Source organism: Motacilla alba, chromosome 2, assembly GCF_015832195.1.
Source record: "Motacilla alba alba isolate MOTALB_02 chromosome 2, Motacilla_alba_V1.0_pri, whole genome shotgun sequence".
NCBI lineage: Eukaryota > Metazoa > Chordata > Aves > Passeriformes > Motacillidae > Motacilla > Motacilla alba.
Window position 1 is genome coordinate 43,152,807 of NC_052017.1, and position 18,383 is coordinate 43,171,189.

The window sequence follows — 18,383 nt, forward strand, 5'->3', positions numbered from 1 at the left end:
ACCAAAATTTATCACAAAGTTAATTTGCTAGGGCTACAGTTATTATTAAGTCATTAGCTAAGATAACAAACAAGTCATCATTTAACAAGTCTATCAGGAAATATAGAATGGGGAGCATATGAAAGTTACCTGTTAATTAATGTCACAGAAAAGATAAATTATCATTATTATCTGCATTTATTTTTAGACAAAATATGTCAAGATACATAAAAATTTGATGTGAGCTTTGAACAGCTGGCAGACTGTCAGCATATACTTAATGCATCTTTGGGATAACAAGGAATAGAACAAAGACTGATGCAGGAATGTGGGTCTGATTTCCAGAAGGCCCTCTGTGTAACCTGCACTTTGCCATTTACAACAATTTTGCAGTAAAAGAGGCAAGATCCAGGACAAAGGTTTCCAAAGGCATGTTCCTTAATTAGATTTATGTGGCACTTTGACATTTACTTCCCCCCTTTCAAAATCCTTCTGTTACCCCTTCTCTGTCAAGTACTTTAATTAGTCATCAAGGGATTACTGTTCTTGTTATTTGGTCTTTTAAAATTACAATTATTAAGCATGTTTTCTGTTAGTTATCCTAAATTCATACTAAGCTGTGTTGTACCTTTTAGATGCAGTTTTTAAGAAGACTGTGTAGATCCACATTATTTCTTGGCAGAAAAACAGTAGTTGACTTTGGAGTGGATGGTCCTGCACCCTCCAACACTGAAAGTTAAGTAAGAGAGTAAAGTGACTATTTCCAGTTCTAGGAGGAACTTATTTTCTTCTAAGACAAGGAAGGATGGAAAAATCTCTCATTTGTCCAAACAGATGACCCAAAATTCTGCCCTACCATTAGAGATAGTACTAGGAAGGAAAGTTAATTTGTCCATTGTTTGCTGCTTGCAGGCTAGGTAGAAACCTCTTCTTTCTATTGCTATGAACCACAATATATCTGTCTTAAAAGTAATAGGATCTCTGCTATTGTGGGTTGTATTTACAATCATAATATTTGCCGTTGCTGTAGAGAATCTTAGCATTGGCTCTACAGTACCTGTACTGTAGCTTGCTTGAAGAATTCAGCCATCCTAAACCACCGTCTTTCAGAATAGGTGCCGATCACAGAAATAGCCAGTGGACTATTAATTATTTAGTGGTGGACTAGAACTCTTCATTCCTTCCAGATTTCAATAATTGGATGGTAAGGAGAGACCTTGCTCTCTAGACTGGAGATGGGCTGAACTCTTTTGCAAATGGAAGTATTTAAATGGACAAGGTCATACTGACATTTACAGTACTTCAGGTGAAAGATCTGGAAGAACTCAACTTGGGTTTGCTTCTCCAAGGTGGGTTGAAGCAATTTAACATTTTATCTTTCAAGAAGGCATAAAATCTGTGTTTTGCTAGTCTTTTTTTTGATAATGAGAATGGCTCTGGTATTTCTGACTCTGTAAGTGACTGGGAAAACTAAAGGCAAAACACTACCTGTGTCACACACAGGTAATAACAAAACTGCCATTGACATTAATGGAGTGAGAATTTTGTTCACTTTCTTTTTAAATTAAAACAGCAAACTTTTAAATTTGAGGTGCTAAAAATACAATTTTTGTATTCCAGCATTTTCATAAACCATTGGTTAAACAGAAAAGTGAGATCCTATATCTAAAAATATCCAGTAGTATTATTCCACAAGAGAAAATCACTGAGCAAACCAGAATGCTTTTTTTCTGCACACAAGGTAACTTCACACATACTTTACAGTTAGACAGTAATGAAAACCTGGTCTACTTTAATTTCTGAAAGATATTGTGCCATGCTGTACAATATAATTTCCATAACTTCCTGTCAGAACTGTTAAACACATCTTCCTTGTTCACTTTTTCTCTGAATAATTTCAAAATTATTATTTCACTATCTCTCAAATTTTCTTAATCTGAGTCCTCCATTCCTTTTATCAGTTGTTTGCATTAGATCCAAAGTTAATACCACTACTTACGCAAAAGCATGTCCAAAAATAGAGGAAAACACAGTTAATGAAATACTAGCTTGAGCTGAATAAATATACTGAAATATAATCTGTGCTCTCTGATTAAAATCCATCCATGAAAACATTGATTGCTACGTTGTTACATCAATTTCATTTTTCAATTGTCATTCTTTGTTTCTGAGTAATAAACAGCTAACAAGCTGCTGCTTTACTTGCTGTTACTTGTTGTATTTTACCTACCTATATTAACAACACAAAATAAGTACTGAGACAAAATCAACACCCCCAACCAAAAAACCCTCTGAGACAACTAATCAATAAAATCAGAAATCACTCCAAAGCTGTCCAAAAACTCTTCCATGCACTCAAAAGAAACTCTTTTGAATCATAAGACTTCCCCCTGAAATTAGATTCCTACAATTCCTAGCACGTTAATAAAACATTAAATCTTTTTTTTTCTCCCTTGATGTTCTGTAACCAAAAGCAATTTATCAGCTTCCCCGAAGTAATACGTTATTTTCCCATCAGTGCTATTTTATCACAGTGCCCCAGATTCAGAGGAGTAGATTTAACAGAAGAATGTCTGGCTAGTATTTAAATATCTTAAGCAAAATATAAGACAGATCGTTTATCACAGAATATCCTGAGTTGGAAGGGAACCACAAGGATCATCGACTCCAACTCCCAGCCTTACACAGGACACCCCAAGAGTCACACCCTGTGCTCAGGAGCATTGTCCAAAAGCTTCTTGAGCTCTGCCAGGCTGGTGCTGTGACCACTTCCCTGGGGAGCCTGTTCAGTGCCCAACCACCCTCTGGGTGAAAATCTTTCTCCTGATATCCATCCTGAACCTCCCCTGACTCAGCTACATGCTGTTTCTTAAGAGCAGATGTGATGGTGAAAAGGATATTAAAGGATATTTTAAAAAATTAACACCTGTGGTTTTGCTAATTTTCACCAAGGTAGTTAGCTCCACTTACAGTTTTTTCCTCATTTCTCTCTTCATCTGCAGACTTTAATGACACTGTTTTAAGGGAAAGGCTCCAGTATTCTAATGCAAGTCATTTTTTAAAATATTCAAAATATTTATGCCAATCAGTAGGCATTTTAAGGAGCTCGTCTTACAATGCTGCCGTAGTATACAACATCCTGGGGAAACCTTGCATCTCGCGCAGAATATGGGGAAGTTGACGGGGAGCTTAAGAGTCCCGTAACAAATCTGGAGGGTGGTTAGCCAACCACATAATTCAGTGATTCAGTCTCCGCAGCCTTCATGTGGCATTTTTACATCGCTTTTACAGTCACCTAAGTAATGTGAACAATTAAACAGCGTGCTCCAGCTTTTTAACTGTTCAACGCGCCTTCCACGGCCTGGAGACGCTCGGGCAGGAGCGCACCCGTCACCCACACTCCCGAGGCGACGCGCAAGGGGAGCGCGACGGGCACTTTGCACCCCTAGGGCGCGGCGCCTGCGCACGGAGCCATGCCGGTTCCCGGCAGAACAAGGCAGGACAGGGCAGGGCAAGGGGCGAGGGTAGGAAGGAAGCAACGAGGGAGGGAGGGAGTGCGGCGGGAAGGGGGAGGCAGCGCGGAGCACATCAGGTGACGGCGTCCCGTGACGGCCCCGGGCCGCACGGCGGCTGCGCCGAGGGGGCGGTCTCGCTGCCCGAGCTAAGATGGCGGCCTCCAGCGCCAGGCTCTGAGGCAGCGGCAGCGGGAGCGGTGTAGCGGCTGCCGCCCGCCCGGCCGGCCGGAGGGTGAGGGGTGAGAGCTCCGCTCAGTGCCCCTTCGCCCTTATCGCCGGGAAAGCGCACTGCTGGTGGGGGCAGGTCCGGGCAGCGCGGGCTCCCCGGCCAGGTAAATCCCAGCGGAGGGGGAGGTGAGGGGGCGGCGGCAGCCCCCGCCTCCTTCCACGCTCCCCGGCGCTGCTCGGGGCCGGGTGGGACGGGCAGGGGGCGCGCCCGGCCCGCGGGGCTGTGCGGGGAGCGGGGTCGGGGCTGGGGCAGCGCTCGCTCTGCCGCCCAGGGGCTGATGCTGCCGCCGACACAGCCCCGCTCCTGCCCCAGCCGTGAGGGGCCTGGGGCTGTGAGCCGGCGTCCCTCGTCCCCAGCGCGGTACCTGTCCCCGGCCGCTCGCAGCCCTTCGCTTCCTGTATCCGGGCAGAGGAGAGGGCTGGGGTTGTTCTCCCGCCTCAGCCCGCCCAGTGCTTCGCTCGACGTGCCCCGCACCTGATGCGGCTTCTGTAGCCTCCGGGCAGAATGTGTAGTTTTTCTTAGAAGAGTATTGACGTGTCCATTAAGAAAAGGCATGTTATTTTCCTTCTCCTGCCCTCAGATCAAAATATACCTGTCAGGAGATGCTTTGGGAAATAATTTATGAAGGGTGGGAGACGTGGTGGAGATATGCTCTCACAGAGATGAGATTTTATTTCATTTTTGAGCGCTGACAGTATGCCTGAAGAGCATGAGCAGAACTAGATGCACTTTTCAGAAAATCTACCCTTAATGCTCTTATTTTTCCACAAGCATTTGATCTCCTTCCATGCATGCTTTTAGCTTGCTTTTTGTTTTCTGGAAATCAAAACAAGCAGTCATATTGGATGGTTTTCTGTCTTCGGTGAGCTGGCAGCAGTCTTTGGGATAGATTTTTCTGTCGAGTGCTGTGAAGCTTGTGCCTTCATAGGTGTGCCTCGACTGAGGGCTGAGTTCTAGTTCTGGGCCATTAAAATGTTGTCTTAGCATTTCAGTTTGGGAGGGAGAGGTCTTTTTTTGGCTTGGCGCTCTCAGGCTGAGGGAGTGTTTGAGCATTCTGCTTGGGGGGAAACATAGGCCTAGAAGTTTATTCAGAGACTTCCTGTGCATGCACTCAATCTCTGCTGTGTGGCTGCTTTTGAAGTTAATGTAATCTGAAATTTGTTTTCCCTTTTTCTCTTGTGCTCTTTCACGAATAAGATTTGTGATGGTTGGAGTAGATAAAATTGAGTAGATATCTGCTTTGTTTCATGTTATTTAATGCTGGTTAGATAACACTGCAGTTCAGAAAATATTCCTTGTTTTAGAATTTATGTTCTTTGAAGCTGGAGACTCGATTATTCTATTTGTCTGCAGAGGCTACTTGCATGTAGTGAGATCTGTTGAAAATGAGGAGGCTGTTGAAGGGACTATTAGTGACTTGAGTTTCATGTTAGGATTGAGGTGGGAAGGTAGTTTACGAACAGTCTGATAAATAAAATCAAAATAACAGGACCAGTATTACAGATGTAAAAATTATGCTTCGCTCTAGCCTGCTTCAATTCATAGATGTGCAGCTTGGTCTAATTCTTGCCTACTAGAGGCAGCCAAGTGCCAGAACACTTAACTACAAGTTACTGGTGCCTTTCTGTTATTACTGACAGTTTTTTCCACTTGCAGCAAATATCTGAGTGTTTGGAGACGAAGTTGCATTTCTGTCCCTGTGTGGTGTAGACTTTCCAGGAACTTTAACCTTGTATTTTGGCCTTGTTGGAATGCATTTTTTGAAAGATTTATTTTGTATGTATTGCTTGCTCCTCTGGGTGTCATGTGGCATTTTTCATAGTTTCCAAACACATACTTGTCCTGAGGGACTGAATCACTTTGTATTTCCAGATTTTAAGTGATATGCTGAGGCTTGGTCTTTAAAGCCAGATCTGTTTTTTATATTGTGGAGGTGACTTTGCTTTTGACTTGTTTGAAGCTCAGTAAGTGAAACTTACTGACTTAATAATTCTTCTGCTGGCATTCAACCATATCTTGAAGTGTTAACCTTCAACTGCTTAGCTTCCTGATTTGCTTCCAAAAGACTATTCTCGTGTCAAAAAAATTAGCAACTCTCTTGCCTCACTAATAAAACAGAACATTATTCTGAAGAAATGTGACAGGATTGCTAAACTATGGCTGAAAGAAACACTATTTTTTTTCTTCCTTCCCTTAGTGAGTATATAATTTTGTTCTGATACTCGCCTGTCTAGCTGGTCAGTCTAGATTGGTTCACTGGTAAAGCAGAATGCTAATATAAATTTAAAAGACAACCAGAATCGTCCACACTTTTCCTTATCCTGAACACTGATCCTCAGTTAGGGAATGTGTCACTTTGGAGGATGGACTAATGTTGTCACCATCATTTATGGCAGTAGTAAAGCTGGAATTCTCAGCCTATTTCTGTCCTGGGGCACCAAAGGTGGGATTGCTGCTATCACTGAGGCAGGTTGCACAGAGCTTTTTTTAAGGATCTGGTGGATCTTATGCCTTTCCCCTCTTGCAAAAAAGACTGGGAGTTCCTACACTACAGATGAAATCTGTTTCCACAGCTAATTAGGCTGTAGTACTTTAGGAGAAGAGTACTGTTCAAGGAAGAGGAAAAATTATTGCTTGTTAGAAAGAATCTGTCTGAAGGCAAAACTCTGCCACTTAGTGACCACAGCAATGAAAGAGAAGGCTGAAATGTGTGACTAGAAATCAGGCTCCAGACCTTTAAGCTAGCAAGAAGGTATGTAGAGCCAGAGAATAACAGAACCTTTAGGGTGTTTTTAGTGCTTTGCTCTCATTGCTTTCCAGTTGGTTCCTGTTTTTAGGCTCATAGTATGTCTTCTCTCTCTCAGGAAAGTCACACTTGAGCTTGCTAGAGTATCTGTGCCTGTGTAGTAAAGACTTTCCAGGAACTCTTACTAGTATTTAGCAATGCTGGAATAAATTTTTAAAACAAAATCACAGTTTCTTATCTGCATTTCTCTTCCTCTTTTGCCCAAGAAACTGCAGTTTCTTATCAGCATTTATTTTACTCCTCCCTGCAGTGGAAAAGAATAATAATCCTGTGTGGGGCTCTGAATCCTACCTTGTTAAACCTTCGTTTAAGAAAGATATTGAGGCTTTGTAATAATGGAGAGATAATATAATCAGAGAAAAACTCAATCTGAGTTCTGCTCTAAACTTTGAACCTATGTCCGAACTTCTGACTTTATTAATTAAATTGAAGGAAACTTATGTGTAATTACAGTTGTGCCTATTGCTTTGATGTCTGCAAGGTCACAGCTTTTCTTCTGACTCCACAAGTGCTGGTTTGAGACTGACTTGTCTTGGTTTCCTGAAATAGATTGTTTTCCCAGATGGTAGTTTTGTCTAAAGAATGTGAAATCCTGGAAAAGTGGAAAGTGCATGCAAGTTGAATATAGATTGTGTAAAAGGTCCCTTTCAACTCAAACTATTCAGTGATTCTGTGTAGCTTAAACTCTGAGGTAGGGGGAGTCCTGGAAGCAGTTCAGGCCCTTTAGTTTAAAGGGCTGCTATTTCTGGTACATGAGGCACTCAAAAATGTGGTTTCAGCTCTTCCCCTAAAGCTGTTTCACTGCTATTTACAGTACTGGAGGAACCAAATAGGAAAGGATTGTTGAACTTCAGTCCTGTGAAAGAGCTGATTAAAATATCCAGGGGAGATTTTGGAGAGTGCTTTTGTTGGGCTCCCAAATGAAGCTGCAAGTTGTAGACAATCCTTTGCCTGCAGAATCCTTGGATTATTTGACTACAGTCTGTATTCAGCATGCCCGCTCTCAACCAAGAAAATCATGTTTACAAACTGCTACTTTCCAAGTAGTTTTTGCCTCTGCTCCAATGGAAATAGAACAACCGGGTGTTTCTCTAGTATCAAACTTTAAAAGCCATCAGTATGCAATATTATAATATGCAATAGCTGTGCTGCAAAGTAATTAAAATAACCTTTGAAGTTGTGACTTCTCTACTCCTAGGTATCCCAGAACATTAAGATGATTGCTCAAGTTAGTGCCTTATTGTCCTGGATACTCTGAGTGAGATAACAAATTTCACTCATTTTTTGTATTAAGTCAGGCAATTTCTTAAAGGTCTATTGAATGCAGGAAGAAGAGGTAAAGGTAACAAGAATGTTATCTTATTTTAGGAAATTAATATGTAACTAAGCAGGCCACTATAGCTTACACTGACAATATGGCTAAACTTGATTAATGGTAAAGCCTGATGTGTTCTGCAAAGTCAATGGTTATACTGTCTTAGGTGCTAAAATTACAGTGTATGACATTGTGGATAATACAAGAGAGGTGCTGCTGTGGTTCTGCTGGAATGAGTGAAGGAAGAGGAATTTCTTGGTTTCTTCTAAAATACCGTTGTCTTTGGTATGAACTTTTTTTTTTTTTTATATCTTGTTCTTACTGTGGAATCAAAGACAACCAGTAAATTGCTGGGCTTTACCACAGCAGCTGAGAACACTAGGCTATTGTTAGCCTTTTCTGTCTGTTAAACTGCTGGAAAATGTGTACAAGAATTAATTGTTGCTAGACTTGGGCATATATTGCCCCTGTGGTAGTCCGCTCAGTGGGAGGGATGGTTGCAGTCACTGTCCAGAAGCACAGTGAATGAAGCATGACAGCTAAATCATTTTAGTGGTTTTAATCTAAACAAAAAAGAAGTCTGGTGAATTTGTAATTGCACTTCAGGTGCAATACTTCATACATCAGTATCCTGATTCTAGTTAGATGCTGGTGTTAAAATTTCTGGAAGCTGCTGGTAGATCATAAATGAATATTTCGTAGTTCTGTATTATTAGGAGTAGATATTTGCAACCTTGAGAACATCTTACTTTAAATACTTTAGAGCAAGTGGTATTCAGGTCTGGGAGACCTAATGGAGCTGGTCAGAGGAGCCTGGTATTGGTGAAACTGGAATTACAGATAAATAGATCTTTTAATCCTGTACTTAGTAAAGCTAGTCTTGTTATAAGCCTCTTATTTTATTTTTACTAATACTTTAGTCAATGTCAAGAAAATGGCTTTGAGAGAGGGGCATGAAGATTGAGTACATGGCATGTTGTTCTGAAAGGTAACTTTAAAACAAAATTACCAGATCTAAAGTGTGCTACTGTACAGCAAGATCTGTGTCATTTTGATAGCTTGTACTGTTTTGATTCCTATCCATGGTAATAATAATAGCAGTTCTTAATCCAAGCAAAATGGAGAACTTAAAGAGTAATCATAGAATGCTTTGGGTTGGAAAGGACCTTAAAAATAATATAGTCCCAACCTCGCTGCCACAGGCAGGAACACTTTTTTACTTGACCAAGTTGCTCAAAGCCCCATCTAGCCTGGCCTGGAGCACTTCCAGGGCTGGTGTAATGAAGTGTCCAGAACTTCTCTGGGCAACCTGTTCCAGTGCCTCACCATCCTCACAATAAAGAATTTAATCCTAACATCTAACCTAATCCTCCCCTCTTTCATTTTAAAGCTGTTGCTGTGTCCTGTCACTACATGCCCAAAGCCCCTCTCTGCCTTTCTTGTAGGTCCCATTAGATACTGAAGGGCTGCTCTAAGTTGTCCCTGGAGTTGCTTTTTCTCTAGGCTGCACAACCACAGGTCTCAGCCTGTCTCCATAGAAGAGAGGCTTCAGCTCCCTCCCTGGCCATCTTTGTGGCTCTCCTCTAGATTCACTCCGAAAGGTGTGGACCAGGTCCTTCTTATGTTGGGAGCCCCGGAGCTGGATGCAGTACTGCAGGTGGGGTCTCACTAGAGTGGATCAGAGCAGAAGAATCATCTCCCTTAGCCTGCTGGCCAGTTTTCATTTGATGCATCTCAGAATGTGTTTCTGGGCTGTGAGCACACGTTGCTGGGTTGTGTCAAATTTCTCATCAACCAGCACCCCCAAATCCTCCTCAGGACTGCTTTCAAGCCATTCTCCACCAAGGTTCTGTTTGTGCTTGGGATGGCCCAGCCGCAGGGTCTTTCATGTGGCCTTTGTCAGGTTGGCACAGACCCACCTCTTCCACCTGCCAGAGTCACTTTAGATGTTATCCCTTCCCTCCTGCCTGTCGATTGCACCACACTTCTTGGTGTCATCAACGAACTTGCAGAGAGTCCACTGTCCATATCCCTGACAAAGGTGTTAACACAGTGCCAGTCTCAGTCTTGACCCCTGAGGAATGTCACTTGTCACTATCATCACTTTAACATTGAGCCATTGACTGCAACTGTTTGAGTGCAACCCTCTGGACAATTCCCTGTCCACTGAGTGGTCCATCTGTCAAATCTGTGTAATTTCAGTTTAGGGGCAAGCATGTCGGGCAGGACAGTGTCAAATACACAGGTCCAGGTAGATGATGTCAGCAATCAGTAGCAGTAATGCTGTTGAATATCCTGCCCCTCATAAAACTTTGTTTCCAAAAACTGGCTTTGGAGAATTTAACTTGCACGAGTCATTGGAATATTAACTCTGAAAATTTGACTCGAACACTGAGTCATTGAAAGACGTAAATACTGCTCTTCTCTCTTCCCAGAGGCAGTACTTCAAGTTTCCTTGTGATGATTGTACTGGCTCTTCACCTGAGGGAAGGAATTCTAGAGTTCATTTTGAGCAGGTTATCCATTCTTCATGCTTATGACTCCATAACTATTGTAGCCTTTGCTCAAAAAGAAAATGACCTGAAGTCATAGAGGGTAGAAATTAGCAATGAGCTAATGTTGCAGGTCATCCATCTCAAAATAAGAAATCTTCCTTTGCCAAGTCAAGCAGAGTTAGCTGAATGTAAAAAGATAATGGGTTGTTATTTAACTTTCAGTGGGGTACTGACTGGGATTGGGTTGCTTGAGAGTTGCTTCAGGCAAGCTGTGTTCTTGCAGACCAGCGTTAGTGTGTGGAGTTTTGGGGATACCACTGTGTTATTGGTGTGAACCTGAGAGTAGTACCAATCTTCAATCAGTTATAGGGAAGCCTGATTTAACACATATGAAAATAAAGCTAATGCCATAGCAGTAAATGGAGAGTGACAGCTTCACTTATGTGCTTAATCAGGGAATGTCTGCTTAACTTCCTTGTATATGCAATAACAGCATAGTGAAGTAAAGGGGAGATTAATTTCATAACTAACTCAACATGCATTTGTTTCAGGCATTGAAAATAGTGGTGTTTAGAAGCATTCCTTAGAACTTAGCAACTCCTAAAGCAATGATCTACTCAAGCAATTATTGGGAAGTTTCACTAAATTCCTCTGTATGTGTGTTTAGAGAATAGATATTCCCTCTGTGTGAAATAAGCATGTCATGATGTTAGTGGTGAGATTGCTTAAACTTTTGCAGCATAGGAATGGTACTTAGTCAGCTCTTCAGTCATAATGCTTAGCTAGTAAGTAGGTTTCTCAACCTCAAGTTCTGATTCAGACTGGAAAACAAACTGTTCTATGTATCCGGGTATTTCCTTACTGTTTATTTCAGAATTGCAGTAGGACTTTGGTTTAGCTGGAGTTGCAGGTAGAGGCTACTCAAATAATTTTATATAATACGATTTTTGAGAGTAAAGCATTTTGGAGATGACATAAAATATATTTGAATTTGAATGTGCAAAGGTGCAGTGGAAGTAGAGTGATTGTAATATGGCAAATGTGGCATAGCTTACTGGAACCTGGTACTATTAAGGAATAGCTAGTGTAACAAATGCAGTGAAGAAACTAATAATTCTTGTGCAACTTGGTTCATGTATTGTTTGATAAACACAAGTTTAAAAACAAAGTCTTTTTGTCTTGAAGCATATCAATGATTTGTGAACTTTGGTTTTAAATAAGAATCCTGAGTGCTAACAGGATGTCTCCTTTGTTTTCAGGTCTTGGCACAGAATGAATATAATTAGAGAAAACAGAGATCTTGCTTGTTTCTACACAACAAAACATTCATGGAGGGGAAAGTAAGTAGTTTGAAGTTTTTTTTGTTTTTAAAGTTTTGTGTGACATTTTTCCTCTCTGTTACTGGATTTAACTGAATAGTTTTAACTTCATCCAGCTGATGAATGAAAATTGAACTAAAGGCTCCTGCAGCTCAGTGTCTGAACTAAATGTATCTTCACTAGAATCAGTTTGGATTTGAAATGTTGTAGTTTAGCTTTCCTCTGCTTATGTTCCCACACTGCAGTGTAGCTCTGAAATGCACTACTGACCCTCGTCAGGTTCTGAGTCTCTTGAACTTACTATATAGAACACTAAATTTAAGATGGAAGTGTTTCTCAGGACGAGTTTATGGAGGAGTAGTGTTTTATGTACTTTAATTGATGAGGATTACTAGTCCACATATACACTTAAGAAGTTGTGTAACAGATTATCTGTTAAACTACTAACTGAGATAATTTGAAGAATTCTGCTAATAGAAATTAACCTGATCTTAATGGGGGTCTCAGATCTAAAAATGAATTTTTGGTGATGCTTCTGTCTGCAAAAGCTTTGAAATGTCTAATAAAATAACCCACTAAATTATCATAACTGTTATCTGTTATGCGGTGTCTGAAGTCAGCTGTTACAGGACTTTATTTGATATGCTTACCCACTGACCCTTTTCACATGCATAGTGTTTCTGTAGAATGGGGTTTTTCCTTGCTGTCCAAACATCAGCATAACAAAGAGTGGGTTATCTGCACCTTGGGAACATGAGAACTGCTTGATTCTAATGGTTTTATGAAGAGGTATTGTCCAAATCTTCTGTTTGATCAGTAAATTGAAACTGGTTGATTTTTTTTTTTTTTGTCAATCTGAGACATTCATCCTATCAAAGACTGGGAATACTGAGAAGGAAAGGAGAATGGGCTTGCAAGGAGCAGCAGTCTTGGATCTTTCACAGATGTGCTTTGAAGAACCATGAGGTTGCTTCAATGTCTAATCAAAGAGTTTCCTGCTTTTTTAGCAGGAAATTAGCAAAATTAAAACTCTGGGTAGTTCTAAGTCTAGACTAGACCAAGCAGCTCCCTGAGTGCAAAATCTTTCCTCTACCAAGTCAGAGTTTCAATTGACTTGACAGAAATTATGTAATACTAAGTTTTTCTCAGTGGAATTGTATCCGGTACTTGTGTAAATTGAGTCTTATGTGAGTTATGATCCATGCATTTGGAATTGTGTGGGCATGGGTGAATAAACTACTTCCCTTAATAACAATACAATTCTATATTGCAGAAGAATATTAGAGCAGTTTGTCCCTTCTCATCTTTCTGTTCCCCAACCAAAAATGTCTGGTCTCTTCCTCAGAATTTTCTGCAGCATGTGTGCAAGTTTAGTGTGTATGTGATTTGAGCCAGTAAGTGAAAATCAAATATAGAAACCTCAAAGTTCTTCTTTTGCCCAATTCCTCTCATTAAAGAGCCTGAGGCAAGCTCTTGAAGTTATAATCTTGAACCTTGATTGTAACATTCTGGTACATTTATAGAATTCTTATAGAACTTCAGGCTAAGTCTAAAGTCTAGAACAGATTTAGTTTAAAAATTCAGTGGTGTCTTAATTCTTTTATAGTGAAGGGGAAAGAAGTATTTAGTAAGTACCTCACTCTTGTTTGTTGCAACAGAAGCTTATTTGGGTTTTAGTAATTTTCTTTTTGAATTCTTTAGTCAACTAAGTTCATAGTTATACATTCTTAATATGTTCATTGTGATTAAAAAGATTTCTGCAGTGCTTTGAAATAACTAGTGAATAGACCATAGCCTTTTCATGGGGAAGAGGACATTTGCTTCAACCCTTTTTGAAACAGCCTGGGATTAGACAGTACTGTGGAGTAGTTTGAGAGATAATTAATAGTGAACTCTTCAAGTCCTGGAGGTATGAATACCTTTCTTAAATATTTCTAGGTGAAGTTATGAACAAGAGTAGGCCACATATAAGAGCTGACTTCTGTATCTCCTTTGTTCATGAAACAAGACTTGGTTCTTCTGAATTTACCTAGGGAGAGGAAGCAAGAGAAATGGCAACTCAGCAAAACTGTTGTTCTGTCTTGTGTTCCTTGCCCCATCACATATTAAGAATGCTGGATAATAAATGCTTCCTGGGTCTTGAAATGTAGGCTTGAGCATAAGGGTACTAAAAGGGGGCTATGGTGTTTGGAAGCTGATCTTCAGTTACGTGTAATGGTTGCAAATCCTTACTCTGCCACAAAGCACTGTGCAGCTCACAGTAGGCTCAGTAAGTAAACAAAACCTTGAGCAGGTAATAAAGAGCTTTATTACTTGTGATATGCTGTTCTAAAGAACTTAAATGAACCTTATAAATAAGTCGTATAAAAGACAGAAAACCTATATAAATTGTGCAACAAGAGGAGAGGGAACAGTTGGTTTCTTCTTGTGAACTAAGAGCTGGAGCATTCTTTGACAGACTGAATATAGTGGAATTATTAGCAGCTAGAGTAGCTTCAAACATTCTGCTTCATTACTTCATTACTTCCTTGACCTGCATCTTAAATAAGGAAATTTCAACTATGTAGAAAAACAAATAGGTTTTGCAAATATATTAAACATCCTTAAGGTGGCAGATTAGTTCAATACAGATGTTCCTAATCATTGAAGAAAATAAGCACTTGTTTTAGTTCCTAAGTAAACTCTGGGCTGGTAAAGGCTTCAACTCGCACTGTTTTTTTTCAATAATAATGAAAATTGGAAGGGTATTAAGTTTGTGAGATTGCCTGACTGTTAGATAGATGCTCTTGACCTTCCTGTTATAAGGGATATGTGAGAGCTGCTCTGAATATATTTGAAGCCCTTGCAAAGTTTGACTTTATACAGAAGTGATGGCTTGTGCTGCAGACCTGTCAAGTGAGAGAGGAGAAAGGACTGCAGCACAAGAATGCAGAGAAGGATGGAAGAAGTAATCTGCTTTTTCTTGATGCAGTCTAACATGGCACAGATTCAGATTAATTAAGCATCTGGTTGCTAATATCTTTTTCAAGTAAACCCACCATTTATCCAGAACTGAAACTTAAATTCCTACACTGAATCAGTTTTAATGTGGACAACTGTCCAAAGTATTTTTATTTGGTTCAAGTTCAAGAAAGGCATCCATGTTCAGATGCTGGTGCTTTAGTCAGAGAATACTTACTAGTACTGGCTCTGGTTCAGGTTTGGCTTTATGTTTTGGGCCGGATGACTTCCAGATGGAAGCACCCTATAACATGTTTGTGCAAGTAATAAGGTATTATTAATAATCTACTGTTTCAAACTCTGCTTAGTTACTCTTCAAAACTTTCAGATTCAGAGATATGTAAGGAGTCTTTATTTGTTCAGGGTACATTTTGGAGATTATCTAGGAAATGAAGCCGTGGTAAGGCTTTGATTTTGCACTTGATGCAACTGAGTTCTGTAGCTTTAGCTCACTGCTGCTTGTGTCTGATATACTTGAAACACAAGCAACTACCTTGCTATTCTTTAAGCCCTGTGACAGTTAACATATCTGTGATATCAATGTGCAATGACTGTAGCTTTGGTGATGTGAGTCTTTCCAGAGTTTGGTAGCATTGGTTTCCCTCAAGATGAAGAAAATTAGGCTTGGCCATAGTAGTACTTTGACTTGGTACAGTATTGTGAGCAGTTGTGTAAGTTGGATTTTGTGTTAAAGTAGTTGGCTGAGACACCTTCAGACGGATAATTTAGACTGTTGCAGGAATGGTTGGGGAGGTTTTTCCCTACCTGTGTAGCCTTTTAAAAATTTATTCTAGTCTTGTAGTACCTTTCAGTGCAAGTCCATGAGTCTTTGATCCTGCCTTAGCCACTAACTTAGGAAAAGGTATGCATAAGTAAATCTGTTTAGTAGTATTTAACTTGTACGTCCCCTTTATGGAAAAATAAAACAGAAGAGCTTTACATATTATAAGGGTAAACTGCAAGTAACAACAATGGAAATTCCATATCCGTTTCCTAACAAAAACCTGTGTATATCATCCTAACATCATTTTTGCAGTTCAGCACAGGTTTTCCTGTGACTTCTGGAGAAACTTAACATTATTTTGTATTCTAGATATAAACGAGTCTTTTCAGTTGGAACCCATGCCATCACCACATACAACCCTAACACACTGGAAGTTACAAATCAGGTAACTGTCATTTTTGAAGTTGGTTTTTGACTTATGTTCATTATCCAGAGTGAGCAGTGGCATTCAGGCTTAAGAAACCATCTAGTCTGACAAGATCTCAGAAAAGCAAGCCAGAAGGTGTGGCAGCTGTGTACAAAAGTATGCGTAACAGAAGGTCTGTGTTGCCTTCGCTAACTCTGCAAATACCCAGTAGGGTTTTGTACTTTTAGGCAACTGCTCTTTAACAAGTTTGCCTTTGGCTTTGGCTGTGCTGTTCTGAAGAAACCAGGATAAGTTTGATCACTGCTGAGCTGTGTCCCTGAAGGGAGTTGGGACACTTAGTTACTTTGCACAGTATCAAATAGGAAGCTCAAGCTTATGCTGTCACATAGCATGCTAGCTGTCACCTTGCTACAAGGTTATTATAGGATCTAAGAGGTTTTGAAGGGGGGAGATGTAGCTTTCAAATTACTGACAGTATAACCTAATTGCTTTCAATTGTCTAGTGGCCTTATGGAGATATCTGTAGTATTTCTCCTGTTGGAAAAGGACAAGGAACAGAATTTAATCTCACTTTTCGCAAAGGGAGCGGAAAAAAATCCGAGACACTTAAGTTTTCCACAGAGCACAGAACAGAACTCCTTACAGAGGCACTGGTAAGATTTTTATTTTTATTTTCTTCAAGCAAGCACTAAGTATTTGGTTACCATTTGTGGTAGTGTATTATGCTTTCTTTCCCTGCATAAAAAGTAGGAAGGCAAGGTTTTTTTGAGCTGTTATGTTAATGAACTTGATCTAGTGTCAGTTAGAGCAAGTACTGCATGATTTATAAAGAGTGAGTAAAGCTACAAATATTGAATATATTAACTGCAGTGGAATGGTGAGCCTTCTGGGGAAGCTTAATATGAGTCTCATAAAACAGAGTCAGCTTAAATGTAGACTTTCTGGATAGATAGGTTGTAATATTTGCATTCATTCACTGTTAACTTTTTTGAAAACAGAGATTCAGGACAGACTTCTCAGAAGGAAAAATCACAGGACGGGTGAGTGTCTGTCTTACCTGCAAAATGTGCAGTTTAAGGACATGATCTAAAGACTCAGATTTATACTTTGTTCGTGTATTTTATGCTTGTGCTGTATGAGCTACCTAAAATAGCTTTTGTAAATTTGGATCTGAAGTCTTTGAGAAAAGAAAATGGAGTTTGTTCAAAAGCAGTGGGAACCTCTTTACCAGTAGAGTATTTGAGCTCTCTTTGATTGGCCTGAGCCTTATACTTGTACATGGACTATGAATGTTACTGTTGAAATACAGGGCTGAGCTATGTGGAGTTCTTATCTGGAGAGGAGAATAACATTGATTCATGTTAGTCAATGTTTGCTTTACTTTCTAATTAAATATTTTCTGCATAACATCCTGAACATTTGATGCTTCCTAGAAGGATTTCTATAGGTAAGATTACAGACAAGATTGGCATTCACTGAATTGTGGTAATCCAGCAATAAGCAGTGCAGTCTGCAGAGCTGGACTTTATATTTGTCTTTTGGTCATAGAAGATAGCACTTCAAGTGCTTAAAGTTACTTTAAGTAATTTAAAGTATTGCATAGAATAAATCTTCAGTCATGAGCATTGTAACTCCTGGATTATGGGGATCCCCTTTGTCTTATTGTAATTTAGAACAGACCTCTAACTTTTGCTGGCTAAAGTAAGCTTGTATTTGTAATGGAATGTGACTGCAGGAGGTGAAAAATTTTCACTACAGCGACAAACTTAGCTTAACTTGATTTAATTAGTTGAATAACAGCATTTGATGTAAATGCTATTTCCTCATCTAACCACAGTGTTCAGAACCACAGTGAGTAGACCACCTTCTGCAACAGGAGAACTTACTTCCTTTGGGAGTGGCTGTTTTGGGATTATGTTCTTGCTTTGACATGCATTGTTTAAGCTGTGACCTCCTTGTCAATTGACAGCTACAGCTACTTTCCTTTGCTTCATAATATTCCTAATATAGACAACAGCATTAAGGGAAATTATATGATTTTTGAACTTACTAGCTAAGTAGAGAACTACTGCTGTGTAGTAAAGGAGTGTGCATAGATGTCTAAAAGTAGCTCTCCCTGCAGAGGTATAATTGCTATAAGCATCACTGGAGTGATACGAGGAAACCTGTGATTCTGGAAGTGACTCCTGGAGGTATTGACCAAATTGATCCTGCAACAAATAAAGTCCTGTGCTCCTATGACTACAGAAATATTGAAGGCTTTGTTGATATTACTGGCTATCAGGGAGGCTTCTGTATCCTCTATGGAGGGTTTAGTAGATTGGTGAGTATTACATCAAAATATCTGGGTATGGTTCTTAGGATATTTATAGCTGCATATTTAAAAATGAAGCTTCAACATAGTTGGAGCATACGAGTACATGCATCTTTGGCACCCAGTTGTGGAGCCTCAAAGCTTAGGGGCAGATCCTAAAAGGAAAGGAAATTAGTTAAAACATTTGAGAGGGTATTGACATGGGTTCAGTTACGGTTTTTGGTCTGGGGGGTTTTGTGTGTGTGTACTGCATGTTTAAG

The 18,383-nt window shown here is 40.0% G+C and overlaps 1 protein-coding gene across 3 annotated transcripts in view; it reads left to right on the forward strand.

The window, feature by feature from the left end:
* Positions 1–3,574: 3,574 nt before the first annotated feature.
* The window catches only part of DNAJC13 (DnaJ heat shock protein family (Hsp40) member C13), a 56,847-nt gene continuing 42,038 nt past the window's right edge, over positions 3,575–18,383 (forward strand). For all 3 annotated transcript variants that reach the window (XR_005256138.1, XM_038130181.1, XM_038130182.1), the window contains exons 1-6: positions 3,575–3,826; positions 11,599–11,679; positions 15,752–15,827; positions 16,313–16,462; positions 16,808–16,849; positions 17,932–18,132. Coding sequence is in view for 2 of the 3 variants with exons in the window: in XM_038130181.1 (XP_037986109.1) it covers positions 11,612–11,679; positions 15,752–15,827; positions 16,313–16,462; positions 16,808–16,849; positions 17,932–18,132 (537 nt within the window). In the remaining variant the exon portion in view is untranslated. The remainder of the gene's footprint in view (positions 3,827–11,598; positions 11,680–15,751; positions 15,828–16,312; positions 16,463–16,807; positions 16,850–17,931; positions 18,133–18,383) is intronic.